Source organism: Zeus faber, assembly GCF_960531495.2.
Source record: "Zeus faber genome assembly, chromosome: 12".
Taxonomy (NCBI): domain Eukaryota; kingdom Metazoa; phylum Chordata; class Actinopteri; order Zeiformes; family Zeidae; genus Zeus; species Zeus faber.
Genome location: NC_137196.1, coordinates 21,297,608 through 21,315,984, shown reverse-complemented (window position 1 = coordinate 21,315,984; position 18,377 = coordinate 21,297,608). Strand labels below are relative to the sequence as shown.

The 18,377-nt window shown below is 44.4% G+C and overlaps 3 protein-coding genes across 3 annotated transcripts; 2 read left to right on the top strand and 1 right to left on the bottom strand.

The window, feature by feature from the left end:
• Positions 1 to 2,310: 2,310 nt before the first annotated feature.
• On the top strand, positions 2,311 to 3,054 carry LOC307237671 (transcription factor Sox-14; the record flags this gene model as incomplete). The annotated part of the gene is made up of 2 exons (XM_080010431.1): positions 2,311 to 2,694; positions 2,797 to 3,054. The coding sequence occupies 2 exons, from the start codon at positions 2,311 to 2,313 to the stop codon at positions 3,052 to 3,054; spliced, it is 642 nt and encodes a 213-aa protein (XP_079866557.1).
• Positions 3,055 to 5,518: 2,464 nt separating this feature from the next.
• On the top strand, positions 5,519 to 8,773 carry cldn18 (claudin 18; the record flags this gene model as incomplete). The annotated part of the gene is made up of 5 exons (XM_080010430.1): positions 5,519 to 5,738; positions 7,071 to 7,235; positions 7,630 to 7,798; positions 8,222 to 8,335; positions 8,677 to 8,773. The coding sequence occupies 5 exons, from the start codon at positions 5,519 to 5,521 to the stop codon at positions 8,771 to 8,773; spliced, it is 765 nt and encodes a 254-aa protein (XP_079866556.1).
• A 2,013-nt stretch (positions 8,774 to 10,786) lies between these two features.
• Positions 10,787 to 18,361, bottom strand: selenof (selenoprotein F). The gene is made up of 5 exons (XM_080011201.1): positions 18,306 to 18,361; positions 17,162 to 17,329; positions 13,375 to 13,438; positions 11,636 to 11,685; positions 10,787 to 11,529 (listed from the first exon to the last, which is right to left on the bottom strand). The coding sequence occupies exons 1-5, from the start codon at positions 18,351 to 18,353 to the stop codon at positions 11,398 to 11,400; spliced, it is 462 nt and encodes a 153-aa protein (XP_079867327.1). The 5' UTR covers positions 18,354 to 18,361; the 3' UTR covers positions 10,787 to 11,397.
• Positions 18,362 to 18,377: the final 16 nt, after the last annotated feature.

Sequence of the window (18,377 nt, the reverse complement as noted above, 5' to 3'; positions counted from 1 at the left end):
TTGCTTGACAGATTTCCATCTTTTCCTTTTCCGTCAGACATGAGTTGGCACACTTCCTGGCCCGGGCTTCCAGTCTGCCCCTTTCTCCTCTGTGTCTCGTTTCATTTCCTTTTCACCCCTCGGTCTTTCTGTACCGGTCACTTTCTTTTTTACGGGTGTGACCCCTTAATCCACCTGAGTGCATGGAGGACAGTTTTGACATAAGAAGAAAAGATAGACTCCTGAGGAGAGGACCAGCATCTTTAGAACCCGGGGGGATAACCGGATTACGACCGCCATTTTGTGCTGCCGGCAGTTTTTCTTATTACCCATTTTGCCCCCCTCCCCTCATATCTCCGGAGTCGAAATGCCATCCTTTCTTAGAAGGGACACCAAACACCGCCTTGTATACACAAGCAGACACTCCACAAAAAAAACACGCCTTTGTCCACGAATACAACCGCTTGATCGCTCTGCAAAAAGTACTGTAAATGCATTCGCATAGATGGAGGAAATGCACAGCAACCTCCTTCATGCGGACAGTCTCCTTTTTGGGAAGCGCGTTTTCTCCCCCCGGGTTTAGAAAACTCTCAGAGATATTGTTCGTTCCGTGGAAGTAATCAGCGTCTCTGTGTGGCGGTCGGCGCCTCCCGTGTCTCGGGGGCCAGAAAAACCTACGGCACGGCAGATAAGAGCGGCGCTATGAGGAGGGAGATCAACCGTCCGACCCCTGCTGCCGATCACTTTATCCTTCCAGCCCCGGCCGCTCCAGAGGAACCCGGCTTGTTTCCAAAAAAAAAAAAGGCTTTCTGAAAACGTCTTATCATCGCTGCCACCGGTGTGGCGCGCACCACTGGATCTTTCGTGTCCCCGAATTTTGCCTTTGAGGAGCCCTGCGGTGCAATTGATTGACTGAGTTAAACAATATAAACGCCCCCCCCCCACCACTTCCTCCTCCTCCACCTCCTCCCCAGTGGCAGCCTAAACTCCGGACCGACCTTATCACCGGCGCCACGACCGCCGCCAATTAACTACTCCACCACTCAGTCGGTGGCGGGCAATGCGCCGCGCTTCCCGTCACGATGATACACATTCTGAGTGGCCTCGAAGCGGCGGAGCGGCAGCCATATTGCATCCCGAGAGACGGAAGGTCGTTTACTGCAAGCACCGCGGCCTTTCTAATTGCCGCTGATCTCCCGCTGGCATCCTATCTCTCCGTCTCCCGGGGAGGATCCCCTGAAATGCACACATTTCAGGGGATCCAAATCCAAGTGGGCGACCCAAAGTTTCCCTGCCGCCGCAATGCCGCGCAGACGTTTCTCGAACAATGTCATTTCAATAACAGGTGAAGCGCCATAAGAATATTCTCGATCAGATAAGGGAGAGTAATTATAAAAACTGTGGCAATCGATTGAGTCACCCAGGACCAGTGAATTATTCTTATGATTAGTATTGATTTTGGACTATGAAGCGAGTGCCACAGGAGAGGTGAGACACTCTTGCACATATTAAGTAAATTGTGTAACAGGGTGCACGGTACATTTGTAAATCATTTGAGCCTCGGTGTGATGTTTGTGATCGATGTCGGTAAAAAGTTTGTGCAAAAAAAAAAAAAAAGAAAGTTAAATGTGTGAGGCACTTCAGGGAGTTTTTGTTGTGGTGTGTGTCACAACAATCCACCCATCCACATGGGAACCATAGGCGTTGCTCTTTTATTCTCCCGTAAATGAGGTTGACTCAAAACCCCCTTTTTTTTCTTTTTTTTTTTCTATAATGGGATGGATTCACTTCAGGTCATTAAATCAAAAAACGCTTGTTGGTTGTTTAAAAAATACATAAATAAATAAATAAATAAACGCTTATTTGTGTCACGTTTGCACTGGTCCTTGTCTGAATGGAGATTTTGGTGAGAATAAATGTTGGGGACGCTATAACAAAGTGTTGTCTCGAATGGTCGAGTTTGGGTTTTGTGGAGGGATTACCGCGCTCGCTCTTCCTCCCATTGGCTTGGCGCAGCGTGACAGTTTTGGTGTTGTGGTGCGCGGACACGCAGCTCCATCCAACAAGCCTCCAACTGGGACTCTCATTCATGCGCATTGACTTTGAACATTTTGGTTTTCTTGTCCGCTTTGAGCACAAACTGAGCCATCTTTTTTTCTTGAATGCATAGAGTACATACCCGGGTGATATTTTGAGTTATAAAGTTAATATTTGTGTATCGACAAACTTCATCTTTGGAGACGTTTTATTTCCCTTTTACGCACGTGGGACGGGAACATCTGGAGAAGTGCTTCGCCGGATTTTGTTTTTATGCTGCATGAAGTTCCGACCATGTCCAAACCTTTAGATCACATCAAGAGACCCATGAACGCCTTCATGGTGTGGTCCAGGGGCCAGAGGCGGAAGATGGCGCAGGAGAACCCCAAGATGCACAACTCGGAGATCAGCAAGCGGCTCGGCGCCGAGTGGAAGCAGCTCTCGGACGCGGAGAAGCGTCCGTTCATCGACGAGGCCAAGCGGCTGAGGGCGCAGCACATGAAGGAGCACCCGGACTACAAGTACCGGCCCCGGAGGAAAGCCAGGAGCCTGCGGAGGGAGCGCTTCGTGTTCCCGCTGCCCCTCCTGGGGGAGGCGGCCGAGCACCTCAAGGGCTTCCCCGCGGAGTCCTTCCTGGAGAAAGCCAGATCTCTCCTTCCACCCTCCTCCTCTTCCTCCTCATCCTCCTCCTCCTCCTCCTCCTCCTCATCCTCCTCATCCTCCTCCTCTTTCTCCTCCTTCCTGGACCCGGCGGCTCCGTTCAGCACCGGAGCTGTCCAGCGGCTGGCGGAGCATCTCCCCGGGCACTCGCTGCCCTACGCGCACTTTGGGTACCACCACGCCGGCGCGCTGGGAGCGCTGGGGTGCCCCGCGGCAGGACATACGCACCACGCTCCCACGCACCCGGGCTGCGTGGTGCCGTGCGGCTGCGGTGCGTGGTCCGCGGCCGGTCTGCAGCCCCCGCAGGTGGCCTACATACTGTTCCCCGGTGGGGTGGCCAAGGTGGACCCCTACAGTTCCACCGGTTCCAGCGTGTGAGCCTTTTCGGAGACGCACTGGGGGGAAAGTGGAGGTCGACCTTACTCAAGGGTAAAACTTTTATTTGTAATATGTGTTTTCTGTACATACTGTATGTAAGCTTTGCCTCTTTAAAGTTTCTAACTGATAATTGTTTTTTTTGTCATCTTGCACTATGATCACATCAACATTACTTTTACCCGAGGACTATGGTTTGGTTTACCCAGTAAATGTGTTTTTATGTCCACATTATTTTAATAAACCTTCCCATCGGTCGCCACAGGACTGGGAAAAGTTGAAGACTTACCTGTAACATGTTTCATTTCACATTGTAAGACTGAGACGTAACATGTTTATTTTGACTTATTTCTTGACTGCAACAGACAAGTTATGTACCAAGATCAAGCAATTTTGCACCGAAATAAAAACATTGTTGTGAATTCATGACATCAATAAAAAAAACGTTTTAATTTGTTAGATCTAGCTATTTTTTTATGTCTTCCCAACTCAAAATGTACATCTTAAGCTCTCAATTGAAAATTGAAAAAAAACAAAGAAATATAGATTTTTACAGATGAGAGATTTTTTTTAAGTTGATCCAATGACAGTGTAATTTACAAATCACTTGATATTTGTTTTGTGCAAATTATGCTGGAAAGATTTTAGTACAGCTACAATATAAGCATCTCACAGTATTTAAGCATTTTTGCATCCAGTTCTCATTTGGTAAATGTACTTGCAGCAGTGCAAACTGTATCTTGTTATCTCAAGTGTGGTTATTTACCGTAAGTCACTGTTCATCCCACAACGGTCCTCATGTTATGTCACAAAAGGCTTAATCGAACTGAACGCTAACAAGCATCTTGCATGATTATACACAAATAATAATCAGGCCCAATGAAAAAACCCTTATTCCAAACAGAGCAATCTTTAGATTTTGCTCATAATTTGGCCGAAACTTTAGCTCTTCCGTGTATATGGACTGTGTTTGCGGTTGTGCACAGTTTGTTTCTATGAGAGCGAGATCTGCGATAAGAAAATAATAAAGAAAACCTTTTCTCCCCACCTGTTGACAAAGCGATAAGGAATGAATCATGGAAATGAAACCAGCTACAGTTTCTCCTTTTTCACATAATACATACTGTAGGCCTACAGTCTAATGAGTCCTTGTACCAAAACTAATGCCTTAGTCACACCGTGAGCGCCACAACACCATAGAACAAGTTCAAATAATGTGTTTCACATCCTCTGTGTCTCCACGGAGGATGTGAAACTATCCAGATACTTCAATTGATTGTCTTGGTTTAAATTTAGATTCAAATTTGGGTTCAAGTCATTTTTCCACAATTTAAAGGTTAATACGCAACCAGAAATCAAACTGTCCTAGTTGGCAGTAAATGATAAACATTAAAAGATGGACCGTTACAGTGTGGAAAATATGAGCAAAGGCTCCATTTCATTTTGGAAATGCAACATACCCAGATATTGTCACACCTTCTGTGGAGCCCAAAAATTATTTACCAAACGTTCTGCTATTCCACATTCAGCCTCATTAAGCAAAATCAAGTTTAAAATATAGAATTAGGGCAGTTTTCTCCAAGCAAAGCAGCTACGAAATGAGTGGCAAAAACCTATCTATGCGAGATGCGATCGATACAATTATTAGTGTGACACACATGTACTCTGCATTGGTTACTGGTTACGCCCTTGATGAAAAATAAGCTTTAAATCAATACGTGTGAGCAGATCATCAAAATACTCTATCAAAGGGTACTCATACCCAAACACATGCTGTCCGTCTGTCTGTCTGTCTGTCTGTCTGTCTGTCTATCTGTCTGTATGTTTATTTGGGGTGCCCTGTGTTTCACTATTATCCAATACATCTCTGGGATCAGTTCTAAGCCACACTGTATAAAAGCATATTTTTTGATTGTTGTTGTTTTAATTGTGTTACTATAACATTTGTTGGGGTGTATAATGGTAGTTCTATAATTAAATGTGAATAAGTTACACCTCCTAAAAGTACCTGCCCCGTCAGCAGTTCACAGTTTCACCCAGAGCTCTATGGAGTCAGCGATCCGGCTGCTTTATTTGCATTCATACTTCCGACCATTACGTCTCACGTTAAGCACCAGGTGCGCCCGTCTCCACTACGTCCACACCCATCGAGAGAAACCTGCCCAGGAACGTGCGCGGGAAGTGGAAAAGAAAAAAAAAAAAAAAAACGTTGAGTGTGTGTGCACACGGGCCGCCCTGTTCCTGCTGCTGTACGACCAACGGGGCGAGACTTCACCGCCCACGTCCAGGAGCCCCATCGCCACAGCCCTGCCACTCTCCTGCTCCCTCCTCAACCCCCCCGGGTCTCTGCATCTCTTCTAGTCTCCTTCTTCACTTTGAGCCGCTACCTATCCGCAACCAACCAACACACACACACACACACACACACACACACACACACACACATAGACTGCCTAACACCCTCACAATGGCGCCTTCGGTTCTCCAGAACGGCGGGTTCATTCTCGGCCTGATCGGCGCGGCGGCCCTCATCGCGGCCACCGCCATGAACAACTGGAGCGTCAAGGACCGGCAGGGAGACGTGGTGACGTCCGTCTACACCTACAAGGGCCTCTGGCAGGACTGTGAGACGGTGTCCTCGGGCTTCACAGAGTGCCGGCCACTCTACGGCATGCTGGGCTTCTCAGGTAGGTCTCTCCCGCCGGGGGGCGGTGGCGGCTCAGACGTTGGCCTAGAGATGTCCCCGCAGATGTGAGGGCGGAAACCCTGAACGCCGGGATAAGCCGAAATGCGGTCGGCCGCAGGTTCCTGCGACTCAAACAATTTGATTCCGATCGCCGAGTAGAAGAAGAAGGCACTATTTCTACAGGTGTTTTACTGTTAACTGTTGCCTGAAACCGTTATTCTCAGATTTTAGGTTGATTGTACCGTATTAAAAAAGGCGAGTCTCCGCAGCTCAAACTGAGGGAAACCGCAATTACTCGGCCGAACACGTCAGTGTTTTTGTCTGTTGAAACGGCGTGATCTGCTACGAGAGAGGAAGCGCAACATGGCGTGGCACCTTATCGCTCCCTTCTCTGCTCTAATTGCATCATGCATTAAACTATCATCAAAGCCGATTTCAATTCTATAAATGTCTTTTCGGTGATTGAAGGCAGACAGAGCACTGGAGAAATGCCCTGTAGGCAACAAATTATTCACAAAGGGCTCTAAAGATCTACTTGCCTGAGATATAAATGTATTATAGGTGAAGATTTCAAGTTTAGAAAAAAAAAAAAGAATTAAAGGGATGTTTGCTGTTTGTTGTTTTTTTGCCGCCCAAAGCTTTATGTAGCCTCAGATCAGGACGCACGAGGTGCAAAAGACATTTTTTTTAATAGAACATATTATACTGACCAAATGATCTGAGGAAAATACTATAACTCATGGACATGAATATACCAGGTAGTCATTAGCCAAGTGTTTGTATCTTTTTACGTTTGCCAGACATCATTCTGAATGTGGTTTTTGTCTCCATTTTATATTCTCTGACCAACTCTATCGTCCAGATCAAGCACCTTGCCCACTGCTATCTGTATTTGCTTTAGCCCCAGTGCATTGTGGTTCCGACAATGGACCGCCTGATCCCTGCTTTAGTCAACACGGTTATCAGAAATAAAACAAATAATAGTCAAAGGGCAGGTTTCTAACTGTACATGGCACCGAGGCACCCACGATAATGACACTTCTAAAAGACTGGAAGAACATCACCTTTTTGTGAAATTTTGATTCATTTAATTTTGCGACATATTGGCGTAACTGGTGACAGGGGTGTCAGCACGCTTTTTTACGAATTACTACTTCATGTCAGTGTCATGTCAGGTGTTAAGGCTGCAAGCATTCCTGCAGCCTCTATTTCATTTGTGATTCTGAGATTTATTTTTTTATTACAGCCTATTACGTTTGGAAACATTGCCCGACACCATGCTGTTTATTCTATATCGAAAAAAACATGTGCATCTGTGCCGCGTTCCCCACAGCTATCTTCCAGGCGGTGCGGGCCCTGATGGTTGTGGGGGTGGTGCTGGCCATCCTGGGGGCCGTGGTCTCTGTCTTCTCCCTCAAGTGTCTCACCATGAACAGCATGGCGGACTCCAGCAAGGCCAGGATGAGCCTCACGGCCGGCATCATGTTCATCGTTGCCGGTAAGAGAGAAGAGCTGCGTGTTGAGCGTCCGGCACTCAGCTTTTTTTTTTCCTTTGTTGGTGGGACAAAGTGAAAATCCAGAAAGGTCGCGAAGCTAATTCAAATAGGATTCCCCAAAAAAATTGTATTTGTATTTTTCCTTGTATGTCCCCCCCCCCTGCACATTTCATTCATCGGCACGGTGTCATCGAGAGATTTAGGAAATATTTCATTTGAAGCCAGTTTTCCCTGGCCTGGCCTCACTTTGACCATTACTTATTTTTAGCTGTAAAAGCTTCTTACGGCAGGGCGGTCGCCTGTGCCGCTGTGGCGCAGGTTCCCTATTGAGGCTGATAAAACAAAAGAGCCGACTGAACCGCTTCTTGTTCCCTCCTCTCGCTACCTCTTCCCCAGGTTTCTGTGCCATCACAGGGGCATCCATCTACGCCAATCAGATCGTGGCCAGCTTCAGGTTGTCCAACTACAACCCCAGCTATGGAGGAGGCTACAACGGAGGGATGGCTGAGGGAATGGGCGGAGGAATGGGAGGAGGAATGGGAGGAGGAATGGGAGGGCTGCCAAGGTAGATACACACATTTCTGGATATTAACACGCACAGCAACACAGATTAAACACTTAGAGCGGTGATTCCCGACGAGGGGGTGCCCAACCCCTATAGAGGTTGCGGGAGATCATTGGGGAGGGGGTCATGTGGCCTCGGACGATTTGAGGCATGTTTCTTAAAAGTCAAATATTGGTTCATAAAAATCAACGAGTGACAATATAATGTATTTTATATCCTAAAAACATTGCTCTCTACCTTGAAAATAGAACCAAATCAGGCAAAATAATGACCGCCCAATGCCAGTAAATACATAGGCTTTTAAATAGGGGGGGTCTCACACAGTTTGAATTAAGTGGGATTTAAGGGGGTCTCTAGGGGAATAAAGGTCGGGGAAGCCCTGCTTTATTACCGGGCCCGCGTCCTCTCTTTTTTTTTTTTCAGATACACATTCGGCCCGGCCCTCTTTGTGTCCTGGATTGGTGGCGGGGTCCTGCTGGTGGGAGGCATTCTGAAAAGCCTGGCGTTCAGGGCGATGGTGCAGGACGACAAATCACAGTGAGTTTCAATTCTTCCACACTGATGGATCCGCTACACTCAAAAATGTGCCGAATCGTTTACATTTATAATTGTTATACCGTTTCTTGAATAGAATGTTGAATGGTAAACATTGTTTTCAGAGGATATTTATATTATGAGTAGCTTATATGAACAGCTTTTCCACTGACTGCAGAGTATTAATGTTCCACACATCAAAAGTGAATACAAATAAGTATTACATCAATATTTGGAAAACATTATATTTAGTTGGCCTGAGGCGACGCTTTCTTTGAAACAGCCTTAGTCCTTCCACATGTTGCTTGACTGTAGGCCTATATCCTGTGTTCCCTGTCTCCCAGTTACCCTGGCATAGCTTACAAAGCCCAGTCCCACAGCAAACCTGACCAGGATGATCACCATTCAGAGGGCGGGAAGAGAGCGCAGCAATATGTATAAATGCAATTATTTGGCATCTTTTCTGGCTCAAGTGTTCCCTTCTTTCTGCTGATACAGTACCCTACCCTTGGTGGGCTTCTATGACTTCATGTTTGCACTTAAAAACACGTTGTTGTTTTTAACTTACATTTGCCTGAGTTTCCTGTGTTTTGATAATGCTTCAAACTAACCTAAAGTAAAGACTTGGCCAAAATAAGGAATACGTTTTGATGGCTAATCTTATATCCGTGGTAGTTAATTGTCCACCACCGCTTTTGAATCTTTTTCATATTTTTTACATTGTTATATTTTTTTGTTTATTAAATGCTTTTATTTGTAAAATGATAATAATAAAAACAACTTGATTTGACCATTTTGTGTTCCTATTGGCTCCATTTGCTTTAAATGCAACTAACAACTTGTGTTACTTCTTCAGACCACTTGATGTCAGGGATGCTTCATGCAGTTGGTCCCTGCAGGGAAGTCACCATCAAAACAATCACTTTTATAAACTAACAATAAATCCAATATTTCACATTAGGCCTTCGGAAAGGTTAATAAATATAAGTGATTTAGTGCTAGAGCAAAGGTTTCAACTTGAAAATTCTTGTTAAATTGTATTTTTTTGTTCTTTGCAAAAGCAGATACCCCTAATTTCTGCTGATTGAAAGAACCTACACTACTCACAAAGAGTCAGGGATATTTGGATTTTGGGTGAATTTTATGGAAAATGTAAAAGGTTCACGCTACAGTGATATTATATCATGAAAGTAGGGCATTTAAGTAGAAGGATGCAATGGTGATTTCCTCATCTCAAACAATTTATTGAAACAAAAGCCAACAACAGCAGTGGGTATACCACAACAAAAAATGTCAACGTCTCAATAACTTGTCATGAAATTAGGCCTGTGTTGTTCATGCAGGGGCACAATGACTGGATGAATGTTATTCAGGTACTATGGGCTTGTCACTGTACCATTCACAAAGTTTAGGGCAGTTCTGTATTGACTAGACACACCCGCCCACACTGTAACACCACCACCACCAAAGGCTCGTCTGGTGACAACAGTGGCTGATGCATAGTGCTCTCCTTGACGTCTTCAACATCATTGGCGGCCATCATTTCTGCTCAACGTGAATCGACTTTCATCAGAGAAGAACACTGAGGCCACTGGTCCCTCGTCCGGCGTAAATGCTCCCTGGCCCGTGCAAGACGATGATGGCTGTGCCTGGTGGGTGGTCAGGTACCCTTGCAGGTCGTCTAGCACACAGACCACACTGATGGAAACGGTTTCCAATGGTCTGACGTGACACTTGGGTGCCTCTCACCTCCCTTAAATGTGCCTGGAGTTGAGTGGCATTCATCATTCGGGTCCGCAGGGCACTGTTCACAATGAAGCGGTCATCAGTGTGGGATGTGGCCAAAGGACGTCCACTTCTATGCCTTTCTGTGACTCTTCCAGTCTCTGTATCTCTGTTGCAAGCTGCTGATGACCCTCTGTGACACTCTAAGCTCAGTGGCCACTTCCCTCTGAGAACACCCTGTTTGAAGCCTTTCAATGGCGAGGTACTGTTGATCAGTTGTGAGGTGTCGTCTTGGTCTCATGTCAAAATGTGAACAGCATGATGAAGAGGACTGTTTAAACACCAATTCTAATTGAACCAGGAAATGTATTGGTCGATTCATGGATCAAACACCTGTTGTGAATTTTACCGTTCAGCTCCTTGTTAGAGAACAGCAAGTTGTGCAAAAAGTACTGAAACATTGAACAGTTGGACATGTGCATTCAAAAAATTAGAGGTCAAATTAAGTTCACCTGTAAAGGTTCATCCTGAAATTTCACCCGAAAGCCGAATATCCCTAACTTTTTGTGAGTAGTTTATATACAGTAAGTGTCCTGAGGGTCCTACTGTCCAAGACATTCTTTAAAAAATGTAAAGAATGTACCTGAGCAAATCAGAGTCACCCATTGATAGAGCTGTGAAAATCAATTCCATCCATATTTCCCACAAAGGAAAAAGTAAACATTTGGATACAAGAAAAACCAAGAAAGACTTTATTTTCCACAACTCACACTCAGGCAAAACAAACAGACGAGATGGATCCAGTTTGGCCACAGAGGACTGCCTACTAGAACACAAATGCACATCAGACTCCACATGCCTAAATCGGTTTCCTGTGAGGTCTTCATTCAATTGAGCTCCGGCCACAACACCCGCTCTGAGAGCCACTGGGATCCAATCAAATCCATTAACCAATCGCTCCTTTAACATATCCCACTATGGTGATGCTGCGCATTATAAAAAAAAAAAAAATTTTAACAGACAAAGAAACAGACAGACCGGGAAGACAGAACCTTCCAAATATAAAAAGGTAGGTTTAACAATATGACTAATTTCCATAGTGATTCATCTTTGATGAGCACAAATTGTGCTGTTTTACAACTTAGGTCCCTTGAAATTTGGTGTGACTACATCCCTTAAAATACCTGCAGAGATTTGGCGCTAAACAAGAAATTCATGGTTTTCTGGTACAAAAACACTCATGTAGTCCAGCAATTCAGGATCCAATAATTAAATCACAACGCTGCATAGAAACGGGCAGAAGTTTAACTTGACAACTTAAGAAATAACAATGGACATATCTAAATCCGATCCAGCTTCTCGCTTAGGAACTCCTCTACGCTGTCCGTGTTCCACTTGAGGATGCTGAGCTCTTCAGCGATGTTCCCACCGTCGTCCAAAAGCTTTAAGACGGGATCCGAGCCCCTGACGTACTGTTGACAAAAAGCGCAAATGGTTGGTTTGACGTTTTGGTGACTATACAACACCGGGAATGAGCATCACAGCAGGAGAGAAGCCGCGTGGTTTCAGGACCGTTACCTTGATCTGAAGACCCTTGAACATCTTGGGCTTGTCACTCCGGACAAAAGCTGAGGAGATGAGGAACAGCAGTGAGACAAACGCTGGTGGGTAAACGTCGGCTAATAAACCCTTTTCGGGGGTGAGGCTTTGTAATTAGCGACAACTGCATCCCCCCCCCCCGTGCCGGCGGGAGGGAAGCCCACTGAGAGCACAAGACAACGCTGCAGGTAAAGTAAAAAAATAAAAGCCATGTGGCAACAAGCTTTAAGGGGAGAGCAACTGAAGGTACAGCCACTGGAACCTCTTAAGCCAAGATGGGTGGTCTACAACCCAGACAAACAGAGTGTCAATCGTTGGGAGTCGCCCCCGTTTGATTGGCATCAGAATCTTAAAAATTGAGGGAAGAGGTTCAGCCGACTCCGGCGTGACTGCCCCATTGTACTACGAACTGCAGAGCAAGTCGTAGCAGAGGATTAAAAAAAAAAAAAAAAGGAAGAGGGGAACCTTCCCTAAGGGATGCCATTGATTTTTATGTGAAATGTGGCTTGTGAAGCCCTTTGAGACTGTAATGTGATTACAGGGTACAGAAATAAACCTCACAGAGAACGCTATCCTTCATATATGAATTCAATATTCAAGCCTCATTTATAGATGTTAAACACCAGGTCTTCTTCAAGAAAAGGGTGCTTTTCTCCTTTCGGTCCTGGAACACTGTGAATAGTGTATCTCGCGAGTCACAATTTATTTTCACAATTAGTAAATGACGGTATTGATCATTTCTATAAAAATCAGGCTTGCACTGCTGAAGCAAATAACCCGATGACTCGAGCTCTTTAATAAATTACAAGAAATCAGCTGCAGAAACCTTTGGAAGCTTTTCCGTTTGCCTCTTCGCTGCTATATCCCAGCGCTAAATAAAACATGGTTGTTCTGGGCCGATGTATCTGGTGTAAAAAAATTTTTTTTTTAGTTTTAAGGAGAGGTATTTTATGATTATTTTAATTTGATTATCATGCAATTCATTGTCAGACAATTATAACATAAATTTACAATATTTATCTCGAAAACAGGAATATAAATACAATTATTAGGAAGTGAAGCTCGACCGTGAAATGGGTCACCCAGGTTGAAATACCACTGAACCCGTACAACAACACAGGCTGTTTAAAATGCATGCATCACTGGGTGTAGACACTCATTTGGAAAAATTAAATAATGCTGCAGGTCTGAGGAAGATTTTGGATCGCAGCAAAGTACGATTGAACCATCATTTGTATAGGCGGGCTCCTTGACACCACCAAGCTTAATGGGCACCTTGTTCAGATGGGAGGGGCTCTCCTGTCACAGTCAATCAATTGGGGGCATGTAAAAAAGTTTTATTTTTTTTTATTTTTATTTTTTTAAATAATAAACCGCAACCCTCACCAAAACAGCCTGTTCAGCTCAAAGAGAGAGAGAGAGAGAGAGAGAGAGAGAGAGAGAGAGAGAGAGAGAGAGAGAGAGAGAGAGAGAGAGAGAGAGAGAGAGAGAGAGAGAGAGAGAGAGAGAGAGAGAGAGAGAGAGAGAGAGAGAGAGAGAGAGAGAGAGAGAGAGAGAGAGAGAGAGAGAGAGAGAGAGAGAGAGAGAGAGAGAGAGAGAGAGAGACTGAGTGTCATGATTGAATAAAAAAAAAATCAGGAATAGATTATTTTGGCATGAATCTCCTCAAATGTAACTTGATAATTGTATAATTCTACAATGTTAAATGAATAACTCACCTTGGACTTGTGGGAACCGCCCCAATTTTCATCCACAGACCTCAAGGATGGCCCCTGGATATAGCTATGGAACCAAACAACCACATGATTGAGATAGCAAATGTAGTCGAGCTCAGCATTACCATGTGGATGCGTCGAACTCAAAGAGTCAAGTAGCACCAACCCTGGGTTCCGTTACCACTGGAGATTTGTGCTAAAAATTTATATGGTGGTACCTAAAGCTGCTTTGGATACATGCAACACACATGTAATATCACAGGAGACCTGATCCGTGATGTAATAAAAACTTTTTCACAGAGATTAAAAACATCTTCTCGATGCCATATTTTCTATTGCCTTGACCATTCTCATCATGTCTGCACGGGGGATTTGCAGACTGGGGGCCCCGCGCTCGTGCTGGGAAGAGGCTGAGAGGCCCAGAAGAGTAATTTGATTCTGGCAGTATTATAAAAACGTGTCCAGGCTCTTACCAGGGAGTCATTAAACTGTGAGCCCGTGCCCATGGAGCAGGGCTGACGGATGGGAGTTTGCGCAAGGCTCACTTGTAATCAAACCCCTGCTACCAATATACAATAGGTTGGAGGATATTGGAGTGTCAGAGAAAGTTTTTTATGGCAATGGTCTGTTAACTGCGGGAAGGAGAATGGTAAAGTGTCTAGCAAATTAAATTGCACATGCCAGACATCCAGCCTCCCTTTATAGCATTGCACATGTAAAACATAGGAGCATATACACAAGCATAGGAGAAACCAGTGCCAGGCCTGCCAATAATGGAAGCTGACAACACAATAGCATTTCCTGAATTTGCTGGGGCTAACGGCACAATCACACGTTGCCAATTTAAATGCAATCCTGATGCCTGAAGAACAATTTAAACGAAAGAGAGGGTGGCAGCCTTACAGCTATGACCAAGCATCCACATCTGGTGACTAGGGGTGTAGTGATACGTGCATTTGTATCGAACCGTTTGGTGCAGGACTGAAGGTTCGAGATGCCCCGTGGCCCAAACAATTACATTGCCGCCTTGTAATTACTTATTCTGAGTTGTTTTCATGTACGTGCAGAACGTAAATTCAGGGCTATGAGTGCCACTCAGAGCCGAAAGGCATAATTTGACGTTGTTTTGTATTCATCTCATTTTTTGCAATTATTTTATTTATCCTGCCGCTGGCGCAACAACAAACCCAACTGAGGCATATGTCACACAAACAAGAAGGTTGAACCAACACTAACGTTCTGATTAACCAATTTCCACCGACTTAAGTTCTTAGAACTGTCGAAACAACACTTGTTTACCACGGAGAAAACATCTGGCAGCATCCGCGTCACTGACTCCGTTTGTAACTCGAGCAGAGATTATTCTGGATTACTCCCGCCTAGAGTCTTGACAGATTGACTTTTTAAACTCGCGAGAGCCAATTCCCCAAACCTTTGTGTGTTCTGAGAATGACGTTGAACTCGTTTAAAATAGGGGATACACTTAAGTGGATTTAAGGCTTAAAAGCACCCCACTCCCCCCACCAAAGAGACTCTCAGGCATTGTCACCGCACTAGGAGACTCTTTCCCAGCCAGTCCCCCTCCAGACAGGCAGCAGGCATTCCAAGGGCAGAGCTGAGGGACTGCTAAGCTCAGGTGCCTCTACATTAAGGAACTAACCCGGGAGTCCTCCTTGCTCAATGAGTTGCAATAAATCGACTCGACTGCATAACATGTCACCGCTCAGTGGGTTTAATGACGCAGCAATAATGCCAATTACGAGAGTAAAAGAGTTCTCAGAAGAATGTGGTTGGTGACACTGTGGTTTCAATTTGTATTCTTAAAAGCAGCAGAGTAATTGCTTTTCGGCTGACATTTTCCCTCATGCTGTGATGGGTAGCAATAGGAATCTCTCCCATAAATGATAATCAAGGTCTGGCTGAGCGTGAGCCCTAATCAAGAGACAAAATGAGGTGTGCTCTTCACTTCCAGTGATGGCGCTGTGATGGTGTTGCTAGGATACCGCCTATGCTCTGGAGGTGGGTGGGGGTGGCTTAATCAAGAGAAAATTGCATTGTTTTCCCAGCATCGCTGGAGCAACCTCTTTTTTTGAGGGAATGCTGAATTTTCTTCAATGGCAGTGTAATCAGTGTACAATAACTACAATTCTGGACAGAGAGTTAGTGACATTTTACATGGCATTTGACATTTAAGGCCATATTCATCTGATATCAGAGATAAGTGACTTGGTTTTCTAATGGGAGAAAATGTGATTGCATGTAAATGACTGCTGCAGATATTCCTCTTTTATTCCATTCAAATATGTATGCTTAAATATTTTTTAATATTCAAATATATCAATTTTTTATGCTCAATTTCAGTAACGGGGGGGTAGCTCTGATTAGAGTAATCTTTTCTCCAAACAAAGCAAATAAAAACTCAATGTGGTACTCTGTTTCTTGCTGCTGCTCTGCTGCGGAGCAGATCACAGATCGCTCCTGGAAAAAAGATCCCGCCTTATTCTCACGGTCCGGGGGCAAATGCAACCACCCAGCCGGTGATTTGGAACCTCTGCACTAGAATATATTCTGTCGGTAAGGGTTGGGTTTATTTCCCACTTTCATCGCCACATCTAAGGAATTACTAGACATTCTGGTCAAAGCTGCACACTCCCTTGTACACACAGTGAAACGCCAGAGCGCACTCAGTCTCCGTGGACTTCGCACACCATCACCAAGAATATTTCTCTCTAATGTGCGTAACTGTGCAACAAACTGGATGAACTAATATTGAACTTTGTTGCTTATCACATGTGAATTGATTCCCGAACGACCGCCAAAACATTTATGATCAATAATTTATTAAAAATAAAAATACACAATCAAATGGCAATTTCAGCATTCATATATTTTTTTATATTCAAATTATATTACATTTTTTTCCTGTAGACCTAATGTCTATCATTGTGTGAGAATACTTCCAAATGGACAGCGCAAGTTTACACCAGTAAATTAAACGAATGGATCGGCGTGTACTGGAATGGCCAGATAATTTATGGTAATTAATATAATCTAAAGAAGAATTTTAAGTGAAAAGGGGGGATCAGTGCATCTTCAACTGATCAATTCTTCTTTGTCGTCATTGTTAAAGATACTCGTAGACACGGAGCAGGAAGTTTAGGACTTTCTGCTGATTTATTGGTAATGCAGACACTTGAAAACAGTGTAGGGCTGAGTGATAAATCATGCAGTGATTTTGGATATCTGCATCAAGGTTCTCCACAGTTCGGGATTTATAAGTGTACTCTCTGCATTTACTATTGTAAACCATGATAGCTACTGTATTATTTTCCTATTCCACCAACTACATTTCATTCCTGTAATTCCAAACACACACACACACACACTTGTTTCTACTTGTACAATCTTTGTATTCAGAAACATGCAGGTTTCCCTCCAAACACAAAAAAATACACTGTTCAGGCAGGGCATTAAAAAGCATTGTGGAGCATATGATCACAAGATGCATTCACGAGTCAAAAACCCAAAACACATTCAGAGATTGACAGACGTCTATAACCAAATTGTTAGTGTAGTGTGGTGAGTGGACATGATGGTTGATGTCCTGTATAATTGCATTCCATCTGAACCTTATTTAGACACTATCTGGGTATATCTGTATACAAGATGGTTGATCTCACTGGGGTCTAATTTCTACTTCCAAGATCAAACTATCTGTCTCGGGACGACTGTCTACGGAAGCAAAACAAAGCAATGTTTGTCTGCTAAATTAGTTCTGTTGTGCCCTCACCTTGCGTGCTTCCATCTGGGCCTCCTGCTGACAGCACTGCCGGCAGACGGGCTGGAGCTGGCTGAGGCTGAACTCCCCCAGCAGGTCACAGGAGCTGCACAGCAGGTTGCTGGAGAAGCCCAGCTCCCGGCATGCCTCGGACGACAGCTCTGCACCATACGCAGACAGCTGGGGAGGGGGAGCGAGAACCAAAATTTAACTTTGATAAAAATCTGTTTATACGATTCTTAAAAAAAATAGGTAATGAAATGTATATGCACACATAAACAGACGCACATACACTTTTGTAAATATATTACTATATTTACTCAGCTGTTTTCATACATTTATATACTCTTTACAGGATTGTTTTTACTGTATTTTTATTATTATTTTTATTTTTTATTATTCTCATACTACTTTAATTACTATTTTGAGTTTTCTTTATACAATGTTGTGGCTGGTGGTGGTGTATTTTAAGTTCATTGTCAGCAATGACAAGTTTAAAAAAACAACAACTTGGGGTGGAGAGAATTACACAGGGAGAAAGATATGCCCTGTATTCCAATGGGTGTATGGCTTTCGGAGGAATTCTGAGCATTCCTGCGGTCTGAAGTAAAATGGGCCACTTGGTTGTTTCCTCCGTGCTGTTACGGGAAGCGCAGACACACTGGGCCGGTAGGAGGAGGAACAGCTTTACCCGGGTAAGGATCGTGATTTATGCGAACGCGTCTGTTTTGTAAACGAAGTACAGTCAACCATACTCATGAGGAACACTGTGTTTTATGTTTGGAAAGGATGGAAAAAAAGCACCGTTGCCGTTTAAGATGGGACTTTTAAAATTGTTTTCGCCGTGTTTCGAAGGATCTAGACCCTCCGGTTGTTAACATTTACAGCAGGCCGACTCCGTATAGTTCCGCCCCTGGAGAAATCGACAATGGCTCCATGCGCTTGGATCGAAAACGAAAAGGTGCGTCGGTGTCTTGGTGAATCGCCGCGAGCCACGTCATACAGCCTCCATCCAAAAACACTGCAGCGAACGGGGCGATAAAGAGCGGCGCGTCGCCCGTTGTGCGCTCCCCCGTTTATTTCACTGCGGGGTGGTGGCCTGAAAACGTACCAATGGACGTACAGAGGATGCGCTTATCGCTGTTGGCGAACTTACCGTTTGTATAAGCGAAAGGAGCCACAGGAGATACACCTCCCCCGACATTTTGGAGACTGATTTGTCGAGGAA